The sequence below is a fragment of the Euprymna scolopes genome, chromosome 8 (assembly GCF_053919585.1).
Source record: "Euprymna scolopes isolate OS-2025 chromosome 8, ASM5391958v1, whole genome shotgun sequence".
Lineage (NCBI taxonomy): Eukaryota > Metazoa > Mollusca > Cephalopoda > Sepiida > Sepiolidae > Euprymna > Euprymna scolopes.
Genome location: NC_136489.1, coordinates 118,654,676 through 118,679,861, shown reverse-complemented (window position 1 = coordinate 118,679,861; position 25,186 = coordinate 118,654,676). Strand labels below are relative to the sequence as shown.

At 31.4% G+C, this 25,186-nt stretch overlaps 1 protein-coding gene across 3 annotated transcripts in view; it reads left to right on the top strand.

Annotated features, from left to right (window-relative positions):
- The window catches only part of LOC145283741 (acyl-CoA:lysophosphatidylglycerol acyltransferase 1-like), a 183,762-nt gene that overhangs the window by 104,907 nt on the left and 53,669 nt on the right, over nt 1-25,186 (top strand). For 2 of the 3 annotated variants that reach the window (XM_080132798.1, XM_080132799.1), the window contains exon 2: nt 196-448. In XM_080132798.1, coding sequence (XP_079988924.1) covers nt 196-448 — 253 coding nt within the window. Of the gene's footprint in view, nt 1-195; nt 449-11,684; nt 11,832-25,186 lie in introns of those variants that run through there. The other variant, XM_080132800.1, reaches the window with a different exon arrangement.

The window sequence follows — 25,186 nt, the reverse complement described above, 5'->3', positions numbered from 1 at the left end:
ACAGTACAGAATGGATAAAGTTCACATATCATTTTCAGTTCTCTCATAAAGCTCTTCATCTGAACTGATAATCATTTCATCACATTAACCTGAATCCTTGAGTCGATTTTGACATTAATAAATTGTGATCCATCTTAAAGAAGAATTCAGAAATCCTATATCCCAATTCTAACTGTCTTTTCTTTTTGTCTTCAGATGTTGGACGTGTACAATATTCTTCCTCATGTCACCACACTTCCTTTGCCATTTCGAATTGTTGGACACATATTTCGCATCATCTGGATGGTATTAACGACTTTGTATGCCATTCCTCCTTACTTAGGTTGGATATTTTTGGCATCTCCTACAAGATTCTTCCACTGGGAACTTTATTGGACAATTGAAGGATTCCTATTTACTGGATTACTTGCCATTATAGGCTCTTGGCTTATTACAGGACAGTACAAAAGTAAGAAGTGTCAAACTTTCATTGCCTTTTTTTTTTTTTTTTTTTTTTTTTTTAACAAAACTTTGTTACATGAAAATTGGCAAAAGAAGAATCATTAATAATTTTTTTAAAAATTTTGAATAAAGTTCGGAAACCAAATTAAGATGCAAATAGTTATAAAAAAATAAATAGAATTTTTTTTATTTTTTTTTTTTTTTTTTTTTTTTTTATTTACATCTTAAAATAATCTTTTTAAAAATATTTACATCTTAACGTGGTTTCCAAACGGTGTGTATGTATGTATGTATATATATATTTCACGTCGTTGGGATGATTGATTTGAAGAAATAAAATACCAGTAAAATATATGAAACTAAAAAAAAAAAAAAAAATAGCCGTTAACATCCCATGTGTAAAGCATTTATGGAATAGCGAGTGATGTTTTTACAATTATTCCTTAGAATACAGATATGATGCTGTTTCTGTTATCTTTTGGAATTAATATAGTTAAAATTCAAATTGTTGGATGTGTATATGAAATGTTTATTTTTATTTGTATTTTCTATGGTGTAAGTTGACTTGCATCTAAACTTAATTTCTGTTCTTTTTGGTGTAAGTTTACTGATTTAAGGAGATCAATTGTAGGAGCCGTTACGCTGTTCAAGTTTTAATAAGTGCTGATTCAAGAAGTCTTTTAAAATTTATCTCCTTTAATCAGTAATTTTATATTAACAGAAGTTAAATTTAGATACATGGTTACTTGCACCACAGAATATAACTAATAATAAAGTAAATCAGTAAATAAAAACAAAGAAATGCTTATTTCATTTCATGTACGCATCCAACATTTTGAATTTTAACGACTATATTCATTCCAAAAAAATCAAACGACATATCTTAAATTCTAACGGCTAATTACCATTTAAAAAAAGATCATTTGCTCCATGTATACACACTTTGAATGCTCACTTTAGGGGGGGGGATAGAACAAAAACATTGATTTCACATTCAAATGCAGCAAATATATTTTCGAATATTGTACTTGTATTTTATTCAAACTAATCCTCCTGATGAAGTCTTGAAATAAAGACAAAATATAATTTTGGTTTGTCCCTTTTTTTATTTTTCTCTCCGTCATGGAATATTATTTTATTTTTTTTATTTATTTTTTTTTTTTTTTGACAATCTAAATTTTGTAAACAAATTTAAATATATACTTTAATCGAAATCTGAACAACTGTTTCAATGCAGTGTTTGAGTAATGCAATGCAACAATTTGTTCTAACATCAAATCACAAAAAATGGCACTTTTTTTTTCTTGGTACAACGTTTAGAAAGTTACAATTTCCACCAAAATGAATACTTTACGAAGATGTTAAATTTTTTTTTACTACTACAAAACTAATAGTAATCATACATGACTAAAGTAAATACTATATAAAAAAAAATCAATGTTTAATGATATATTAGCTGTATCTACCTGGTGTTGTCAGTTTTTCCATTTGTTTTACCTTTTCTTTTTGATAAGGATGCTTTGTTTTTCGTTGAAATTTTTACATTATGAAGAGTCGTATAGTAAATCTTTTTTTTTTTTTTTTTTTTTTTTTTTTTTTTTTTAAAACAAAATATTGAAATTATGGACTTATTTTGCCAAGAAACCAGAGTGTATTTTGGTAGGTTAATAGTAAAAGAAAAAAAAAATCAATGTGTAATCATCAATTACATTTATACAAGAAACATGCATGCACAAATCCCCTCTTAGGGTAGAAGTCTTATCTGAGAGGACATTTTTTTTACTTCCAATAAATCCAGAGCTCCTTGTGCTATCTAATTTTATACCTTCATTAACAACTAATCTTGTCAGTGTCTGTGGGGTAGGGACATTTTTGACGTTTACCTTTTGATTTCAAACTTTTAAAAAATTTTGTCTAGTAGATGAAATTTATGATTAAACAAAATTAGTTAAATAGCTTGAGTGGAACTAATTTTTTGGTTATTTAAATTTTACCAAAATTAATAAAGATTTTGTAAAATTTAAACATAAATTTAGAAAAATCCATAAATTTGGTTATAAGAAAAAAAATTAGGTCATTATCAAATGAAAATAACTTGATACCACAGGTTCTAATAATGGAAGTAAGGACTCAAAAGAAAGCTTATCTTACAATTCAAAAAAACTTTAAAAACAACCTCAGGACTTGAACTTGGTTTTAAATTTAGTAAGAGTGAGACAGGCTCGAAGGTGCAGTAAACTGCAAGCTAAATGCACCCAACGGGATAGACACTGACAGAGGTAACATGCGACCGAGAAAAGAGAGGTAGTGGGACGGACGACAGGCGTAGAAAAAAAAAAACAGTTGTAAACAAGAAAAAAAAAATAAAAAGGTGGATAGGGCCAGAATGGTATTTGTGAAGGATACTTCTTTTGGCCAAGAAAGCGGTAAATGCTAATTGACAGCCCGGCAATGATCGCCAAATACGTGAATGGCGGAAGGATACCAATGAAATTCCAATTTACAAAGCGACCATTGTTGGCTGCTCAGACAGAGAGAGAGAGATCTGCTCCCCTGGGCTCGAACGAGTGAAAAAGACGACTGCCTCATTGATTGACCCTGTCACGTAGCTATTTAGTTTTTATCGAAAAAGAAAGAACTTTGCAGTTAACAAACGGCCAGTCCCTAACTTAATAGCGAATTACGAAACGACGATTGTAACCTTTTATGAATAACAAGGAATTTTGCATAAGAAAAAAAAAAAAACTCAAATATCGACTTGTCTTTTTTTAAATTTGTTTTGCATGATTGCAGAAATGCTTGACGAGTCTCTTTCAGGTACTGGCCACTGACATTCTCATCAAGGAGACACGGAGACCAACGATCAGGGAGCGTTCCACCACTAGACGACATGCGAGTGACGTAAGTGTCACAAGAGGGTTAGTGTTAAAATCTGTAGCTGAACTTTGAAATTCCACTAGTTCAAAGCAAAATTTAAATATTTGAATTAAATCTTATTGTCTTAAAATGCTTGAGGCTTTTTGTGTTTGAAACTAAAACATTTGATATATTCACAAAATGTTAATATTCAAATTGAAAGGAATATTCAGGCAATTAAGACGGTTGTTCAGCCCTTTTTATTTAATTTATAAAAATTAAGACATCTGACACTGTAGCCCTGCTAGTGTGTGTGTGTGTGTGTATGTATATATATATATATATATATATATATATATATATACTAGCATTTCAGCCTGGCGTTGCCCGGGTGTTTGGATGTGTATGTTGAGCAAAAAAAAAAAAAAGTGGTAGTAGGAAGGCAGGCTCGAACCCATACTGCAAAGGAGGAAAAGAACTGGGTAAAACCTAACATTTATGCTGTTACGATCACCGCCAAACCGGAAGTGACATTTTTTTAAATTAAGGCTAGACAGTCTAAAGGAGAGGATAACTTTAAAAAATATCGGCGAAAAAAGTGACCCCCCCCCCTAGAAAAGTGCCTAGTTGAAGGGGAAAATATTGTTTTTAGCCAATTTTTTAATATTTGTCGTATGAAAGGTCGAACCTTAAAACGATACTGATCTTGGTAAAATCCGTCGCCTCTATTGAAAGTTTAAGGCAGACATGCAAACACATACACACATTTATATATTGGTAACTAAACATTTTCGACCCAAACTGATGGAAAGCTTGCCCTATCTCTGAATACCCTTTATGTAAAATTTCAAATATTTAGACCAGAAATTGTCTGAGTAATTTGGAAGAGACCGCAGAGGTCAATTTTTTTCAAACTTTGACCCCTATTATGACCCCTTAAAATTTGTTTTGGGCTCAAATCAAGTTAAGTTAGATCCATCTCCAAGGAGCCTATATCTAAATTTTTTTTTTTTTTTTTTTTTTTTTTTTTTTTCATGGGGGTCACCACTTATCAAGGCTCGAAGGCCAATCAGGGATAAGGGTTATTGCGTGTACAGTAATCAATGAGATAGTATTGTAGTAATCATTAGTATTGGGGGTTTTGATAGTGTCTTAAGGGGGCGGTTTGTCAGGAGTTTGTTTGTGTTGGACTTGAAGACATCCAAGTTATAGTCAGGTGGGAAACAGGCAAGCGGCAGAGTTCCACTGGCGTGCAGTTCTAAGAAAGCTTTGCTCATGGAATCTACGTTTGGATTTAGGCACAGATAAAAAGTGGGGAAAATTATTGACAGTAGTTTCAGCCAGACGGGTGTTTCTCGTGAAAGATTGGCGAGGGGGGGGGACGAGGGATTGGAGCTCAGACGAGCACCTGCCATGGAAATAACGATAAAACAAGGACAGGCTCGCAACATCTCTTCTGTGGGAGAGAGGTTGCAGGGAAGAGAAATTTCAAGTGCGTAGATCCAAAATTGTCGGAATTTGGTAGAGTTCTCGTTGAACTTTGCTCCCTTAATCACCAAATTTCTGGCCAAAAACGGATCACATTGATTTTCCCAAATCTCAGTACCCTGTATATCAAATTTCGAGTCTGTACACTAAAAATTGACAGTTATTGCGTAGGGAAATGTACACACAGACACGTTCGCTTATATATATATATATATAATTATTTTTTTACTATAATAATTAAATACCTACAGACACTAGTGTTTCATCCTTTCGGGAATCTTCAGTGCAGGGTGTCACGATTACTACCAGTCGAACGATTCGAACCCCGTATCACGAGACATCTCTGGCTCGATTAGCGGAGACCTAATCCATTCGGCTACCATTAACCGCTTGAAATAACGTTGAATTTTAAACAACTTAATGTTAAGTGTTCATTTACGCCAGACAGACAGTGATCTAATCGTTATACGATGATCTACGCATAAGAGCTAAATTGACCGACTTTTAATTCAACTGAAAGTGCTCAACGATAAGAAACGAATTTCTTAAAGGGGCTGTCATATATATATATATATATATATATATATATCCATCCACATGCAGTACTGTTGAGCTGTATCACAGCTCATTAGTGCAGCTAGACAAGCAACTACCTCGAGCCAGGATCAAAACTCTACTGCCCAAATGACATTCAAGGCTTCTTACCATTACACTATTTGGCTGCTGCTGTGCGGGTAGTGAATTTGACATCGTCCAAATACCTAAGCTCGATTTGTTTACATGAAGAGCATCGCTTAATATGCTAATGGCAATTTGTATATACCTTTCCCATATGCTCAACCCAAGAAATCAAAAGATATGATCTTTATGTAAAGAGAAGTGTGCTTAGACTCCTCCTATCTCTTATGATAGCCAGAACGTAAGGTTAAGGAAAATGGATTTATAGTAACGTGAATAAAATATTTTAAGTAGTTTAAACTCCTCATGTTGATCTGGAGAACATGAGCACTTTCAGAAGCTAACACAATTCATAGTTTCATTCAAGGGCTATATAACATAATTCGTGGAAGTACTCTGCTTTAACCGAGGAATAACAAGAACAACAGAATATCAATAAACCATCAAACTTTTAATTAATTTGGATGATTCGGTACTAAAAATGCTCTATCACTCTTAGTGACAAAAGTTGGCAAGATGCCAGTTGCATTTTTATGATGAAAAGAGAAATTGGTGACAATCTTTACATGGACCAATCAATAAGTCTGAATTGACATAAGAATTGTCTGCCGATTTGCAGAATTCAAAGAATTTGTTATAGTGACTGTGCACATAGTCAGTACCACAGGTTTTTCAGTTAAGTTCCAGCAGTTGTTTTTAACTGATAAGTGGTTACATATTGTATTAGATGTCCCATTGTTGCCCGGTATTAAACGAAACGTTAAATTCCTTTTTAAAAATGAATTTAAAAAAAAAAAAAAAAAAAAAAAAGTCACATGCAAGTATTTTTTTTTTTTTCTAAACGGTTTCTTTCTTGTAAGTAAAAAAAAAAAAAAAAAAAAAAAAAAAAAAAAGCTGAAATCAAAACCCAAAGACAGTGAATCAAGTACGGTAATCATTAGGCCTGTTTGACATGATTTTTAAAGTGTTTTCAAACTTAACATAATGTGAACGATTCGTGCATGCACAGTCATGAAGCAATTCACAAATAAAAATCCAATGACCCTAAAGTATCAATTTTTCACTTTTGACCCCCCCCTTAGCAGCCCTTTATCTGAATGAAAACCACTTAGTTTTCCACATGTCTGAATACTCTATATACCAAATTTCAAACCTGTAAATAAAAAAATCCATTGAGTATATAGGTTGAGAAGTGTCCTCACACACATTCTCACTTTTATAGATATATAGATTATTTGTGCTAACAGCAATAAGAGTATTGTAATTTTTTATTCTCTGAAGGATGCTGTATGCCAATTTAGTGCAACTCTGAAAAGTTTTCAAAATCCATAAATGTATATTGCTATTGATATTAGCCCCACAGCACAATTATGTCAGGGGTGGTTCAGGTCAAACTTGAAAGTTTGCCCAATTTTTAACCCTTAAATATTTGATTACCAGATAGTGATAGTATTAACAATAGACTCTTCTAACCCCTAATCTATCCAACAGGCCATTGAAGATTTGTGCCAAATTTGAAGCAATTATGTGAAGTAGTTTGGGGGTTTATAATTAAGTATCACAGACCCGTCAGTTTAGTGTGTAAAAATAGGTAAATATAGTGAAAGTCTCTTCAATTCCAATTTGGAATAACTCATTTTTAGAGTTATTTTAATAAAAATTGAATCTTTACTCTTTTTATAGATGTACAATTTAAGGGTTTTTATTTATTTTTTTTTTCTAGTTTTTTTTTTTTTCAAATTACTATTTTCAGTAATGGGCAATTTATTTTGTTAGTGTTTATCAAGTTAATGTGAATGTGTATCTCTATAAATACAAAATCCCATCTTAAAGGAAAATATCCAGTCATCAATATGGTGAGCTTCATATGGTTTTAAGTTTTTTTTTTTTTTTGTTTTTTTTTGTACAAGAAAAAAAAACAATGAAAACTTTAATGAATCTAATTTTTGCTCTGTTGTCAATTTTTTTCATTGTTCAAATCTGAATTTTTTTTATCGATTTATTATTAAAATCTAGTTTGATCTTTAATATGCTATGATAAATATTAAGATTCAATGCGTTAGCTTTTGAAATGAATATATGAACCAAGTTGTGCTTCAGTGTCATTTTTGTAGTTTTTTTTGTTTTATAAGTAAAAGGATTTTGCCCAATGTTTAGGCTCGCATGAACTAATTTCTACCATTATGGTTAATTTTCATTAATCACAAGATAAATTACATTTGCAGTGATTTTTTTTTTTTTTCTCAAAGTTGCTCAAATATTGCATTTTTAATCATACAATGAAATTTTAGTGTTTGACCAATAAAGCACAAGATGGCAAAGTGTCTGATTTCAACTTTAAACTTAATTCATTGGTTAATTATGCTACCAAAATTTTGTATTCTCATTTACTATCCCCCTCTCACACAGAAGAATAGTTAACAGGTCGATTTTTAATGTGGGGAAAATCAAACTCCCCCAAGAGGCGAACTTTGAATTTTAACAAAGTTAAAAATTGCGCCAGGAATATCACTTTGATTGACTGAGGGCAAAAAGATGAAAGGTTGTGTCAGAAAATGTATTAAACTTTGCAAAATAGAAACGATGTTCCTTAGCCTTTTAGCTAAAAGCAATGATCTATGTGCCCACATAAAGTTTAGATACCCCAAACCAAAATTTTATTTTCATTATATCTGCTGTAAGAGACAAACAAGCAGACTAAATACAATCAGTTATAATTTGTGTATACTAGCCCAAAGTTTAACTTCTGAGTATTAATAATTATAATGCATGAAGTATCAACAATTTTATCGCATTCAATATCCCAAGAGCTTTTGTTACATTTTGTGTAATTCTAACCAATAGTTTTAGAGTATGTGTTTATCAGTAATAATAGTATTTAATTTAACCCCTCTGAAACGGTTTAGTAAGAACTTTTCATGCTGAATGGTTTCGGCAGGTCTTTTCATATTTGCATAGGTTTACCATGACCTCATTCTGGCAATCTAATGGCTGAATGATCTGTCAGAATTAGATGATTTGGCTCGGTCCTAGGAAATACATCCTTCCAGGCATTGCCTCCCTCTTTGGGTTTATTGCAAATTGTCTGAGGAACCTATAAGTAGACAAAAAGCAAAGTTATAACATTCTACCCTATAAAACAGTAATGTGTTATTTTGTGTGTGTGTGTGTGTATATATATATATATATATATATATATATATATATATATATAATCTTGGTCTGGTATAACAAATGTCGGTCTCATGAATAAAGGAATAACATGAATCTATTTCCATAATGAGACGTTTTCTGTTTTTGTTCCCTCTTACTTTCTGTACCAATTTGTTTTTCTTTCATTTTAACTTTAGCATTAGTAGAAATGAAATGGAAACTAAGATTTGACATTTAAAAAAAAAGAAATGTAATGTCTAGTTCCCTCACCTACCTCCCAATAATCTAATGAAGAAAATTAGTCCAGTTTTTCTTCAGATCTTCTGGCATTTTTTTTTTTTTTTTTTTTTTAATTCACGATAGTTTAATTCCTAATTCTTTTGACACTGCCAACACTGAAGTATAATTTTTCTGTCATATTTTTTTTTTATAGGTATACACTCGTAGGTATGCTAATCAGTTTGAATTTGTTTATTTGTCAAATAGAACCTGTTTAAAAGTATTCTTTTATTAACAATGTAAAAACAAAATTGAATGCAGCATTTTATTTTTGTCTAGATTATATACAAGTGAAAGCTGGCAAACTAATTTTAGGATTATTAAAGAAAATTAAAACAACCTTGCCCTTGGTGTTGCAATGACGGCTACTTATTTCGCCTATTGTTTAAATCGGGTCAGTAGAAAATGAGAGCACTGCGTTTTGTACTAATTTCATTAATTCTGTCAGCAGTAGAGGCTCAATCTACTACTATTACCACCACCACCACCACCACCACCACCACCCAATCTATGGTGAGGCAGACTCCTCTTTGTAAACAAATGCATGCATTCATTAAAATCATTGTTAGATTAAATAAATGCTAAAATATAAAGTTATATTGTTGGATTTTCAAAGTCACCCCAGTAATATTTTAACTAAAACAAAATCAAACTGGTTGAGATGAGGTAGTTATCTTTTTAGTGTTATTGAAAATATAACCTACTTAGCTACAATTTATTTTTAAAATTACTTCATCTGACAAATGATTGCTGAATGAAACATTTTCAAATAATCACCTAAAGGTAAAAATCAGCAACAAGAGGGATAATCTATACTCTTCTAAATTTAGGTTTTTTTTTTTTTTTTTTTTTTTTTTTTTTGTGTATTGAGATGCATATTAACCCCCCCCCCCAATTTTTTTTTCTATTTATTTAAAAAAAAATGCAACTTTGTTATATATGGCTCGTGGAATTGCATTCATCTGCAAAAGATCTAGCTACTTAGCATATTTGTTTTTAATTCGTTTTAATTTCCTATTAGTTTTTTTTTCTGTTGTATCTTTCAACATTTCAGGAATACAAACTTGAAATTTCAAGAGTAAACTAGTTAGAAATTAAAAGTTGGGAGTTGGAATCGAACATTTGGCTTATTTACGCCAAAACTTTTGATGCTTCTGAATATATGTAATTGCTGTTGACATTTAAGGTCTATGGCTCAAACATTTTTTGATTTTGTCCTTTATATGTATATCTATTATGTTCGGTTTCAATATTTTAGTGGTAGTTTCTACTTCTAGTATCTAAAAGTTTGCGTTTTCCCTGCTCTGTGGAAAGGGAATTGGGTGCAACTCAACTCTTTTGTGGGACTTGTAAACATTAGTTACACAAGTGCAATGGAGTTATAGGTAGATTGGAAGACGATAATCAGCTTATGTGGAAGAAGTCTAAGATAATGTAAACAGAAGAACTCTGACGTGGAGAAAGTACAGTGTAATTCGGATATAAGGAAAACAGATAGAAGAGAGATTTTCTCGGGTCCCAAATTAGAGCCTGTGTTAATGTATAGGATAACCCGGATATAAGAACCCCCGGATATAAGTGTAACCCGGATATAAGAGAGTTGTAGGGACAGGAGATGAAGTCTCTTTTATCCGGATTACACTATATCTGAAGTGGTACCATTGGAGCACAGAGACAATCTGATGCTGGTGTGATCACAATAGTTTCGAATAGATGGAGTAAGATCAGGTAACTCTTTCCATTACTAACCAGAAAAGTGTTACCTTTGTTGACCAAGGGAAGCATCTATTAGGCATGTTTATGGAGTGTAGTGATGGATGAAAGTAAAACCTGATCAGTGAGGGTTGAAGACATGCATTGCATGGAGAAAAAGTGAAGCATGCATGGTCTCCTGTGAGTGCAGTGAACGAGGCATAAAAAAAAAATATGACTAAGTTCAGCATTTTTCCCCACCTCCCCATTTAGTTCCAATAGTCCTTGGGGACATCAAATCCTGGTGAAAATGAACAAACGGTGCAGTTTTAGGTCTTAACATATGTAAATTTGAGTTCTGCATCATGCAAAAAAAAAAAAAAAAAATGACGAAGTCCATTTAGCCCCAAAAGTCCCTAAGGCCTTAACATATTTAAATTTGAATTCAGCACCATGCAAAACTACTAAACAGACTTACACAGAAAGTTTTGGACAAAAATGGTAAAATAGTCCCCAAAATAGTGTTTTTATTAGCCCTAAAAACAAAAATAAAACTACGAAAATGACACTGAAGCACCACTTGATTCATATTCATTTTAAAAGCTAACACATTGAATCTTAATATTTATCATAGCATATTAAAGATCAAACTAGATTTTAATAGTAAATCGCTAAAAACATATGCCCCCCGCCCCTCCACCGCCTCCCTCAAATGCAAACACGGAATTTCTATGAACTGTTGGCGCGTTACTTATGGAAAAACAGTTAATTAAACTGCAGAAGCACCTGTTAAACCACACAATTTCGACATCGAATATCCCTAAAAAAATAAAATAAATTAGTGGTCGGTGTTCTGTTGTAACGAAAGGTAATATTTACCTTTTTTTAATTTATTTTAATAAATATTACTCTAAATACTGCTTTTGATTTGTGGTCTTGTCTTTACGTTCTTTCCTTTCACTTAAGATTTCTTGGAATTTGCCCCTTCCCCCCCTCCAATAAACCTTTTTTTTTTTTTTTTTTTTTGTGCCAACGCCGGTGGTGGGGAAGAGGAGATTCCAGTTACATGTGGCATATTTAGCCTTTTTTGGCGTTTTTTCGTTATTGGAAAACAAGATGGCCGCCATTAAAAATGATAGATTACGTTGGATACTGAATGTCTTCAAATACAGATAACTGCGTGTTTGTGCAAAAAATAAATGTGATATTCGTCCTCAGCGTACCCGAAAACCAACAAATTAAAGGTGAATGCCAAGGGGTCGGTAAATTGAAAATTTACCTTTTATTTTTATTTTTAAAGAATCGGAATCGCGCAAATTTTCAAATTGTGGATTTATACAATTAATGTAAATAACCAAATGATACCTTAATTCAATTAAACTTCACTAAAAATCTGATTTGAAAAAAAAAAAAAAATGACTAACATGCAAGAGTTCTTTAAAAACAAATCAAATGTTTTTCATCATTAAAAGATAAAACAATTACTGAAATATTTAATTTTAACATAATACTTTTTATTGGAAAACCAATGTTTATATGTCACATATTTCTTCATTAAATTATCTTTCCAAAACTAAGTATTTTCTTAAAAGATTTCGGAAAAATAGGGAGCCTAACAAGCGAAAAAACAAACTTTGAGTCGATAAAATTAATACTAATTTTATCGACTCAGTTTGGTTTTTCGCTTGTTAAAGACGGCTCCCTATTTTTCCGAAATCTTTTAAGAAAATAGTTTTGGAAAGATAATTCAATGAAGAAATATGATATATAAACATTGGTTTTCCAATAAAAAGTATTATTATCGGTACATGCATTGATATTTTGCAAATTGTTTTATGTTAAATTTTATTTTCACACGTATTTAAATATGTTTGAAAATAAAATTTAACAGATTAAATTGAGGTTAATGGGTGTTCTTAAGAAAAGGAATGGTAACATAGTAAAAACAAGAATTGGGATTGCCCGAGAATCAAAACAGTTTGTTCTATCTAGGCTACAAAGTATAACAGACGATGATTTTTTTTTTTAATCGAAAAATATAGCAATCTATTGATTACATAGTACATGATAACCAAATCGATTATTTTATTTGAATGTTGTCTACCGGTTAATTTTTTTACGAATGTATTAAAAAGAAACATGATTTTTATACAAACCTTAAGAGTTGTCTTTGTAACTTAAGCGTCAAATAATGAAGGTAGCTATACTAATAACCAGCAGGACCCATGGAAATTCCAAAGTGAGGCATATATTAACCAATAAATGTTTTGATAGAACTTTCATTTCTGAATAATACAAAAAAGTGTCTTTTCTATATAAGTAGATTTTTGAGTGAATACTGAAGCATAATTTTTGAGATTTTACTTTTATATTCAATTTAGTAAAACCATTTAAAGGAATGTAACTTCTAGAGAACGTAATCTTTAATGACGAAGATGAGTTTTTAACATTTTTAGATTAAGCATTTGTATCTTTAATTTTTGACACTGATACATGACTAGCCTGAAAAAAAAAACAAAAACAAAAAAAAAAAACTTACATTGACTTACATTAAAACCAGTGTAAGTAAATAGGTAACTTTTATTGATCCGTATTTTTTTTTCACGTCTCCTGATCTGAGTTTAAAAAAAAAAAAAAGCATTTACATACTTCATGCTAAGAATAATTATCAAAATATTATTTCTTATGGTGAAAGGAATTGCTGTTTCAAACGCAAGCATGACCGACCAACGCGGATGTTTTTTTTTTTTTTTTTTTTTTTCCACTTAAGCATGACAGATTAATGAGAATGGATTTTGTTGAAAGCGTTTATCATTGAAGGTGGTGTTTGTTAAAGATTTTAACGTCAGTTAAGGGCTGATCAACTTTAGTGATTTCTTTAAATCACAATTTCAATTATTTTATGCATGAAATGAATTACTGCAGGTTTCCCTAAGGCCTTTTTTCTTTTAATAGGATAAAAATCAATGCTAAAAAATCTTAGGACTATGATTGAAAACAATTTTTTCGTGCTTTAGTCTAATCTACATGCCTATCAAGTCCCCCCCCCCCTCAATCTTTGACATTGATATTAAGTCTACTTTTTTCTATTTAAAAATTAAAACAAACTTAATATACTCGGTCATGGATAAGTAATTTGTATTTCTTTGAAAAACGAGCGTTAAATATTCATTTTTTTATGGTTTCTTATTAGATTATTGATTTAATTTAACTATTATGCTTAATTCTTTTTATGCATAGTTTCTATATTGTGCATAACTGTAGAATGTAAGATGAAAAAGTTTTAGTATACTGGGATGCGTGTGTGGGTGTGACCTTGTCTGTATGAAGCGTCTCTACCAAACTTTAAATATTTGGTCTACAGACTTGAAACTTGATATAAAGAGTATTTGGACACCGGAAACAATTTTAGTTTTTAACCTGTAAAAAGGGGGGGGGGTTTGACCTATCTTGAGTATGCGCACATATACGTTTTTAAACTTCAAGTGTTGAAGTGGTTTCATTTTTAGTTGTTTTTTTAAAATCATCCATCTGATGATAGCTCAGAAAGAATGTAGGCCGAAATGCTAAATAACTATGAAGTGTTGAATAATTAGGTTTAGATTTCAGCTGATGGCACCAAAGTTCTTTAACTTTCGAAGTCATTACTATATATATATATATATTGGAAGCATATCATATGAAGCCTTTAAAATTTCTCGAATGGTTTAATGTTAAAAGTTTTTCAAGCAACACAATTGAGATGGATTCCAAAAGTTTTGGATGTCTGAAAGATGCTTTTTATGTATAAGCCTAAATGAATCAACTTTATAAGCTTTTTATGTATAAGCCTAAATGAATCAACTTTATAAGCTTTTTATGTATAAGCCTAAATGAATCAACTTTATAAGCTTTTTATGTATAAGCCTAAATGAATCAACTTTATAAGCTGAAGTACTAGATGGATTCTCAAAGTGCTAACCGATCGATGATTTTATAGTCAAGAAAGAAAGGTAACAAGAGTTCACTAAATCTGTCGCTTTATCTTGATCTTTAGATGCAGACCTGTTCACCGGATATAACAGACAGTGCACTGGCAGTTCATAAATAACATTGCTATTCTTAATGTAGGGCAAACTGTCTTTACGCCAAAAACCACATGTAAGAGAGATGGGAAACTGTTTAATAGTGTGTAATGTATTTACTCAGTTTTTTGGCGAGCATCTCCAATCCAAGGGAGCTTACTCTTTACCATATCGTTGCATATGATGTTATACTCGCTCATCTCTAGGCAACACGAGGTGATTTTAAAAGTCCTTGAATTAAAGAGGATGCATTATTTTGTAATTAACCCTCTCTCTATCTAAAATATAAAAGTAAAAATATGTGCATGTTTGTGTGTGCATTGTTTGTATGTCTGGCAAAGGCTTTTGGAGGAGGGGGGGTCGCTTGGAAGATCACTAATTCTTACAACTTTTTATATACTCATTAGATTATGATATCTTCGATTTACGAAACGAGGTCGCGTCTATATTTTATTTCAGCGTCTTTTATCTTACAAAATTCGCAATGTGATTTCATTTCTCTATGACATAATGTTTGACCTAGAAAACCACATGTTGATGTTCGTTTAACCACCTGCTTTTTTTTTTTTTTTTTTTTTTTTTAAACGTTTAATTTCAACCATTATCACTTCTCTCCCCTCGTTGCGTCATCGTAAGTTAGCAGGTTATTTGCCTCAAGGCTTCGGGTTCGAGCCTACCTCCTTACCAAACTTTTTTTCTTTTACACTTATAAACACCTGGGCAATGCTGAGCACCCTCGCTAGTCTGATATAAAGGGCAAATATATATATATATATATATATATATATATATATATATATATATATATATATATTTTTAATCTTTGAAGTTTTAATATTGACACAGGGTTATTTATGCCATTTTTTTTTTCGTTCGTTTTTTTTTTTTCATCACGTTCGCTGTTTTTTTTAAGAAGTTTTAACATCGTTCACTTATTCTTTATTTTGCATCACGTTCGTTTTTTTTTTTTTTTTTTTTAATATTTAAGCCGGGTTATTACGTACGCTTATTCTTCACCCAGGCAACGCCGGGTACCCCCACTAGTGTGTGTGTGTGTATATATATATATATAGAGAATTTTTTTTCCCTTTAGGCAAGTTTCATTAAATAAGATAATTTCTGTCTACATATTTGTTTTAATCCTGTCAAATTTTAATTAAAATTTTAATTTTCTTGCTTCATACAAAAACTGGCTAGTGTAATTGCCATAGTCACTTTTGACCTGATTACTTTCAGATTCGTTTGGATCAATCGCCAGAGATAATCAATGAAACAAATTTTAGGATATCTATAGAAGTTTTTATTTATTTTAATATAAATATCCTAAAATTCAGACGGACCTGAAAGTAATTGGGTCAAAATTGGCAGCCAGTTCTTGCTTGAAGCAAAAAATTAAATAAAATTAGAAAGGATTAACACCAAAATATGTAGATAGTTATTGTGTATATTATTTAATGAAACGTAAATATATTTTTAAATTGGTTTCAAATTCTCAGACCACCTCATTTATAAGCAAGACAAGTAGAACAACTGGGTTAAAAATTAAATTTATACTCTAAACACCTGTAATGCGTATTCCCTCCATACTTACCATTTTAAAACCACATTCAGCATTTGAATATTTTCCACACTAAATTTTATTAGTTAATACATAACCTGTTTGAGTATTTCTCTGTTGCTTTTGTATCCCAGTTTCTCTTTTCTCTGTTGCTTCTGCCCCTGTTCCAAATAGTTTTTTCTTACATTAACTTTTAATAAAATTAAGAAATATTATCCAAATTTATGATGGTAGATATTGACTATTAAATAACTGGAACGTTTTAGCAAAAATAAGCAATTGTCTAGTGAGATTCGAACTCTGAAAGATGGCATACAACTGAACTGAAATACGAATGCTTATCCAACTAATCTCTGCATAAAAACCATTGAATGAACGGCAGCAGCCAGGCTAAAACCTGAGAGGAAAAGGGAAAGTTACTGGCAAACGTATTTGCCGACACGGCCACGAATGCTTATGACATCATGACCTTGCAAAATAAGAGTTTTAAACATACTTTCAGTTTGCTATGTGTGCGTGACTTGTGCAAAATCGCAATGCGAAAAATAACCCTCCTTGCACGAAATGGTCCAGTTGACAACCAAAGAATTAATCTTTTTTTTTTTTCTCTAATGTTCGCATATTATGCGTCCGAGGCATGGCTTTTTCAGGTGGTACCAATTTCAACCTAATCCGATGCGGCTTGCGAAAGGTTTTAGCAGACATACAAACACGCACACAAGATTTATATAATAAACTAGCGGGGCTACCCGGCGTTGCTCGGGACCATACAAAACGCTGAGAAAAATGAAGTTGATTTTGAACATACCTGTTATTCTTAGGATAGAGGAATTTTTGATGTCCATGTATCATTTGCTATCTCTAGCAAAAGAATATTTTACCTATCCTAGGACGAGTACTACACATGAATGAAATCATTGTACCTTCCTAGGACAGATAATTTATAGCACTTATATGAAATAATTTTACCTACCCTCGAACAGGTAATGTAAATACATATATGAAACGGTTTAACCTACTCTCGACAGGTATTGTACAACATATATAAACTAATTTCTGTTCCCACCAACGCTACCATAGTTTTAAGAAAAATGAAATCATTTTTAGAAGATGGATCAATTCTCGAGCAAAATTATTTCAGCACGCTCCGTATTCTGTACAAGTCGTTTATTTATTTATTTATTAAATTGTCAAGTGAAAGTACAGAATAGTTAGAAAACACCCTTCTCTCCCCATATTAAGAATGGTTTTCTGGTATTTCAGCACGGTCCGTATTATGTATAAGTCAGTTTATTTTATTTATTAAATTGTTAGATGAAAGTACATAATAGTTAAATAAAAAAACAAACAAAAATAACTCTGCATTACTTGATCAATTTAAGTAATGCGGAATTTTTTGGAATGTGACAAACACTCAGCATTACTCAGTGTTTGGGACAATGAGCAACAATTTAGATAAGTCATCGGTGCTGTTGGTTTCAAACCTGATTATAGGGAACCATTTTAGTTCCCAATATAAAGCTCTCCTCAGCCGATCTAATTTGTCTATTGACAGTCTACAGACGAATGGCTTATATCTAAACTTCTGAAAATAAAAATATAAATTAGTGGTGGGACGATTAATCGGAATCGTTAATCGTAAGAATCGTGTATTTTTTTTGGGGGGGGGGTCGGAATCACATCGTTAAAAAATACCTTAGATTTACGATTCTTTCATTACAAATCTTATACTTTTAAGTTGAACAGTTTGTTTGAAGTGAGATTAATGCTGTCAAAAGTTTATGATAAAAACGTCATAGAACTGTTCATAACATTTAATGATATACAAGTTTTTTATTAACTACTTTAAAGGTAATCTTCATTTATGTTAATGAGTTTTCTTATTCCGTTACATGCATAGGCGCTGGCTGTCTGTTTCGAAACTTCAAGGCTCATGATTAGTTATGTTTACACTGTTTAGGGTCCGTGAGGTAACATTGTTTTCATCTGTGAGCGAAGTTTATGTATAAAAGTCCATGAAAAAGTTGATAAGGGTTACCCTTAGAGAAAAAGATTTTACATTGGTCTCATTGCGAGTAAATAATGTTAAAAATCAGTGGTTTTTCCAACTAGTGTCTAAAAAAAAAAAAAAAAAAAAAAAAAAAACGGAGGGGGGGGTACTTCTACACTTTACCGCCGAAACTGGAGACGACATTTTATTTCGCGCACCTGTCGTTGAAATCTAATAGAGAAACCAGTATTTTAAACTATGACCAAAGCATGAAATACATAACAAAATTAAACTAGATAATGATTTTTCGGTTTCATTTAAATTAATTTGTTGTTAACCCTTCAAAGTTGCTTTAATTCAAAACTGTTTCATTAAAAAAATACAAAAAAAAACAAAAAAAAACAAGGCTATTTTATAAAAATCCAATGTTGCTTTCATTACAAAATTGTTTTATTAAAATTATAATTTCTTAGCAAACTTTTCAATGAATGTTTTAACAATTGTATTTTGATAAATTTTAATTTTTTTGGTTTTCAAATGACACTCGCCCAGTTTAGCCAATTAGAAATGTCATTTTCTGTTTTTAATAAAAAAATATATGTTTCATGAAAAACTTTCCCGTTTTCATTAATTAAATCGAAACATTTCCAATTAATTAATTACGGATATATGTTCTTTCACTTTATTTACTTTTTTTCATAGTTCTTTCTGGAAGTAATCAATATCTAGTTTAATTTTTTGTTATTTATTTCTAACTTCGGTCATAGTTTAAAATACTGATTTCTCCCTTGGATTTGAACGCCAAGTGCGCAAAATAAAATGGTGTCTCCAGTTTCGCCGATAAAGTGTAAAAGCACCAAAAAGGGGGGCGCTTATCTTTTCGCAAGTTTTTTTTACCGACACTCTTCCATTAGTAAATAAATGAAAAATTTCATTAGTAAATGAAAAATGTCTTGTCAACCTTTATATTTAAAAAAAAAAAAAAAAAAAAAAAAAAAAGTAAATAAATAAATAAAACAAGCAATGTCAAATTGTTTAAACAATAAAATAATAGAACAATATATGTACTTTATTTTCTGGACGAAGGCTGTTTCAGGAAATATTTCTAAAACTAAAGTGAAACTGATCACGTGGTATCAGTTTACAAAACTTTGACAGTAGGTCCGTCTTTTTTTTGTTTTTGGTTTTTTTTGAAGTATCCAAAAACAAAAACGTTAGAACTACATATGTTGACTGACTGTTCCCCTTAAGGTGTTTCGAAAACTACAAAAGAAAACAAGCATTTTGCTATCTGTTAAATAAATGTGGTAAGTGAATTTAATTTTCTTTTTCTTTTAGAAATTTACATTTCATTAAAATATTCTGTGAATGAAGCAATTAAACATTTCTTTTGGAACTTTGCACAACAAAAACAAAATGTGAAAAATTTATTTAAAAAAAAAGTTAAACTAAAAACAAAATCCTTTGAACCCTAAATTTGTAAACTAACTCGTCGCTTAGAGCCGTTCAACTAAAGGACTGTAGGGGCTTGGTCGGCATTCACCGATGCCTGGTATCACAGTCGTGATGTGAGCATAGGAAAATGTTTTCCAACCCCTAACAAAAAATAAAAAGGCTGCCAAAAACAGCATTAAGGCATAGGTGATTTAGAAAGTTCAATTAATGACTTACATTTGACAATAGAAATAAACAATTACCAAAAATTTACTTTTTTATATAGAAATAAAGAGGTAAACTAAGACATTAAATGAGAATAAACATTAAAGGATGATAAGTATATAATTATATAATAAAAATTAATATAGAAATAAAGCAATTTATTTAGCTTTTAAAAATAACATTGTAAAAAAAATTTTAAAAGTCAAATAAATAGGAGTAATTTGAGATGATTCAATATAAAAGGCTAAAAATTTAATCAAAGATTTAGTTATTTTTAAATTTCATTTGGAAATAAGAATATTCTAGAAAGTGGAATAAAAATCAGTTAGCGACTGAAACTGCAAAAAAATCTTAAATTTTAAAGAGTTATCGAAGATAGAGAAAATAAAACAAAAAAAAATGAATATCAAAAGATAAACAAAACATGTTATTCCCCTTGAAATTTGCTGTTATTGTATTTTTGTTGAATTAATCATTACTTTTTTTAAAAATATTTTTTAATGTATAAGATAACTCTTGAAATTGATTGTTATTAATTTCCTGGTGCATGTTTAATTCATGGTTAAAATATTTGTTTTGACTTTTCTCTTCAATAAAAGAAATTTTACGAAAAAAATCAAATCGTTTTCGAAATTCCCTTAATTGTATTTCCACTTTTTCTATGTACCAAATTTTTTCGCTACGCAAAAACTTTCGATTATATAATGGTATATTTCAAAACAACAATTTCACAGGAATCTGAATCGTACTTGGTATTGATTAACGATTCCAATACCTTCCTGGAAAAAATTTAGGAATCGTCCCAACACTAATATAAATATTACCCTCTCATTTAAAATTTTTTTCCTTATAATAAAGCGCTCTGCTCGAATTCTTTTTCATAAATATATATATATAATTCCCCTACATTGATTGCGTAAACATAAAACAATAGTGTATGTATGTCTACATTAATAATTATTTAATTATATATACACTACTTGATCAGTGTATATAATTTTTAGGATTTGACAAATAAACACGCAGCATTACTTGACCAGTTTTCTTGATTTTTGGAATGTGACAAATAAGCAGTCAGCATTATTTGATCATTTTATCTGCTTTCAGGAATGTGACATAAGGAATCAGCTTAACTTTATCAATGTGCATGAGTTTTGGAATGTGACAATTAAGCACTCAGTATTGCTTGATCTATTTATGTGATTTTTGAAATATGACAAATGAGCACTCAGCGTTACTTGATCAATTTCCGTGATTTTTTGGAATCGGCACTTTTTCACGAGTTTTGGAATATGACATTGTCAGTGTCATACATCATAAAGATTTTTTATGCATTGAGATGTTTGGGAGGAAACTATGCTATATAATATGGCTACTTGGTCTTTTGGCTAAAATCAAAATATATTATCTATTCTCAGCCTTCCAATAACTTCATGCCCATTCCCTTAAAGAGTTTTGGCAATTATTACCATGAGGACATTATTGACAAAAATCACATTTTAACTAATACTAAACAAAAGTGGGGGTAATGTTGGAGAATTGCCTTGTGACAACAAAAGACACTAATTTCTGACACCCCACTCTCATCTAAAAGGTTTGGTAATCATTGGAGGCCTTAGCACTTTTAATAGCAACATAATCGTTCTTATTCTCACCACTGCCATCAACACTATATTAAGATGAATGTATTTTTTCGGTTTTATAGTGTAGAACCACTCAGTTTAATGGTGGGATAATAGACACCATTAAAATGACGTCATTTTCGGTAACCTGAGTAGCATTTTTTTTTCAAATCTACATGAAATACATTTTTTTCTTTTAAAATTATGTAACTACATTGGAAATCCGGAAAAAAGGGTAACCGCCTTGCAAAAAAAAACAAGCAAAAAAACTGCCCAGTTAAACCCACACAGAATTAGTCGTTTTGGCCAATTCTTGCATATTTTTCATCCGAGAGTTTGCTCTTTTTAACGATACCATGGTTGGAAATGACATATACCAGACATTACAACCATGTAATTCCTACAGCTACCTACCTTGCTGTCAAACCTGACATGGTTATATGGAATAAGTCAGAGAAAGTGGCAACCTTGGTTGAAGTGAGTGTCCTTAATGATACAGGTCTGAACAGAGCTGAAAGGGAGAAACAGACCAAATATCAAGGTCTCATGTATGATATGAAAAGAAACTGAAATCTTAGGGAGATATCGATCATACCAGTTATTATAGCTGCCATAGGGCTTATGGAGAACCTGAAATCTTAACTAATATTTCTGGTAAACCAAGTGCAAATGAGATCCAGATAATTGCACTTAAGGGAACAACGAGGATACTAAAAAGAGCTCTCGGCTGGTTTCAATAAAAAGCAGGGCAATGTTGGTAGTTGGTTTAGCTGTCCCATACCCAACATTGCCATCTTCAAAGGAAGAAAAATTTTAAATACAGTTTCCTTTATAATATAAAAGATGATATTGCTGATCCATTGCACTTCTTTTCTATGGTGTAGGCAACGGGATATACTCAACTTTATAAATCTGTCTCCTTTACAGAAAATAATTTTGAGGCCATTTGAAAACCTGTGAACTTTTTAAGGTTAATATTCGGTACTAAAATAACTGACTATAATAATGCTACTTAGCGTTATTGGCCCAACTAATCCGTCTCTTATCTAACCTTCCCACTGCCACTAATGTCAGCAGTGTGAATAAAGAGGATGAACAAAAGTAACTTTAAAAAAAAATTTTTTTTTGTATACATGGCTTATTCACTTAATCAAAAATAAAAATGGCCGTTGAGTGTAATATTTATCGTATATTGTCTACCATGTTAAAATTAAAGATATTTTAATGAAAATATTAAAAGCTTTCAACCCGTCTTAAACTAACAGGCTTAATCTGAGAGAGAGAGAGATTGGCATGTGACCTCTCCCTTCCTCCAGCATAAAAAAATGATTATATATAGTACACCAGTACTTGGCACCCAGCCCTGCCCGGGTTTAAAATTATCTAACATCAGAATAAATGACACTACCGCCATTGTTGACGTGTATGATTAATTTTAGGGTAGGTTGAGTTTGGAAGCACACGCTTAGACAAGTCCTCACAGTTGGTATATTATATAATAGAAAATATTTTCCATCTGATATTTTTTGAGATGCAGATTACGGATTTGTACTGTTTGGATTATTCAGACTACTATTCTCATCTTGGTTGTTATTTTTGTTTAAACTAATTGGGATCTGACCTTCCTCAGGTGCGTCTTTTCAAACTCTAGTATCTGCATAGAATTTCAGACTGGCCACTTTATTTAATAGGAGTAGATTGCTCTTGTTCTATCACTTATAATTGGGTGAACTTGATTATTTTTAGTTATTGCCTGTAGCAAGGATTGAATCTTCAACCTGCAGAACACTCACTTAGAACTGATTAAGGCTTAATTATTACTAAAAGCGATAACTCTGAATAATTAATATTTTTATCTTTGGAGTCATTTCAAATATATCAAAACATTCAGACTAATCAGGAAAGGCCATAAAATAAAAACTGTTGGACATTCATGTTTGAAACTTGGTGGTCAAGTCGAGCATAATTAAAATTTTTACCAAAAATGGTTGGATTGCAAAATGAATTATGAATCTTAACAATTTCATGCATTTTTTTTTTTTTTTTTTTTTTTGTCACCTTATATTTGCTTTAGTTTTGATTGTAATGGAAATCACCGACCTTGAAAGACTTTTTTCTTTTTTGTATTGTCTGCGGAAAAAAAAAAAAAAAATTAACAAAAACCTTTAAAAAATAATGCTATTTTTTTTCCCACTCTAGTGAAAAAAAAAAAAAAAAAAAAAAAAAAATTGCTTCTGAAAAAGGTTTTTATTTAGTAATGACTTGGTTTGGAGCTTGGTAAACAAGTGTTTTCATTGCAAATATTTTTACCAAGTGCGATTTTAAATCAACAGCAAGTGAGTGTCCTGTAGTGTGAGGTAAATGCAATTTTATTTATTCCATTTTCATCCCAAACAAGGCACAGTGCCACTTTGATGCAGGGGGCTACTATCGGGGACGTAAGTTGCGGGGATACTATGTAGGGAGTTGAGCAGTGAGATATCTGTTTACATTACACTTGAACTTCTGAATGTCAGTACAGTTGGAAAAGCAGGAACTCTGAAGGGAGCTCTGAAGTCTAGCAGTTCTGAGGAAGAAACTATTAGAGTAGAAGGCTTTCTTACATCTAGGGATCCCCACTGTAGGGGTGGGATTTTGCTGCTTGTTGGGTTTGTCAGGGGTATTTCTGTGTTAAGGAGGTACAAGGGCTTGTAGCTTCGGAGCATTCACTATTAAAATACTTGTAGAACAGGCAGAGGGATGCAACATTTTGTCGATGGAACAGAGGTTGAAGCTTAGATGACAGTTAAGGACCTATCAGGTTGGTGACTCTCTTCTGAAACCTGTCCAAGAGTGAGATGTTCAAATATTTTTGCGACCTGAGCTTGCAGTTGGACTTTATTCTTTTTAATCTCTAAGCTAATACCTTATATTGATATACAAAATGTTTTTTTTATATTTTATGTATAATGGGCTATTTTTATCTCTGCCAAGGAGGTTGGTTGTTTGTGTACAGTGTAACGTCCACACTCCTTGACCAATCGCTATCAGACTTTGTCAAAAGATCAGTCATGGTCTAACTTACAACCAATTTAATTTGTGGATATTTATGTCATAACCAATAAAGTTTAGCTTGTTTCAGTGTCGTGGGTGAAAATCACACCTTGGCAGTAAATTTGTGTTTTGTTAATTTGGGATTATATTTGGTTCATATCATAACGTGCATACTGTTTTGCGTTGACCTTGAAAAGTTTAAAATTTTGAAAGAATGTTAACTTGTGATTTTTTTTTTTTTTTTTTTTTTTTTTTTTTTTTTTTTTTCATGTAACCAAATTTGATATATGAATCTGATGCTTATTGATAGTGATCACTAGGGCTGTGACAATATTCTCTTTCAAATATCCTCTATATTCTTTTTTTACACGGAATATTCTTTTTTAAAAAGAATATGCTTTTTTTGCATAGGAATATTCTTTTTAAAAAGAATATGCTGCTTTGAGACGGAATATTCTCTTTGGCTATGGTATATTTATTTTTATAAATCGCATATTTTCACTGTACTTCAAGCGAATATATTTATGCTAGGTACCTTAGATTTACGTTTGCAACAATATTAACCCTTTCGATTCCAATGGGCCAATATATCGGCCATGGGGATTTAAGGTAAAAGAAGACCTACAGATATTTCGGCCTTACTATAGTATTTTAATAGAACGGGTATAGTTGA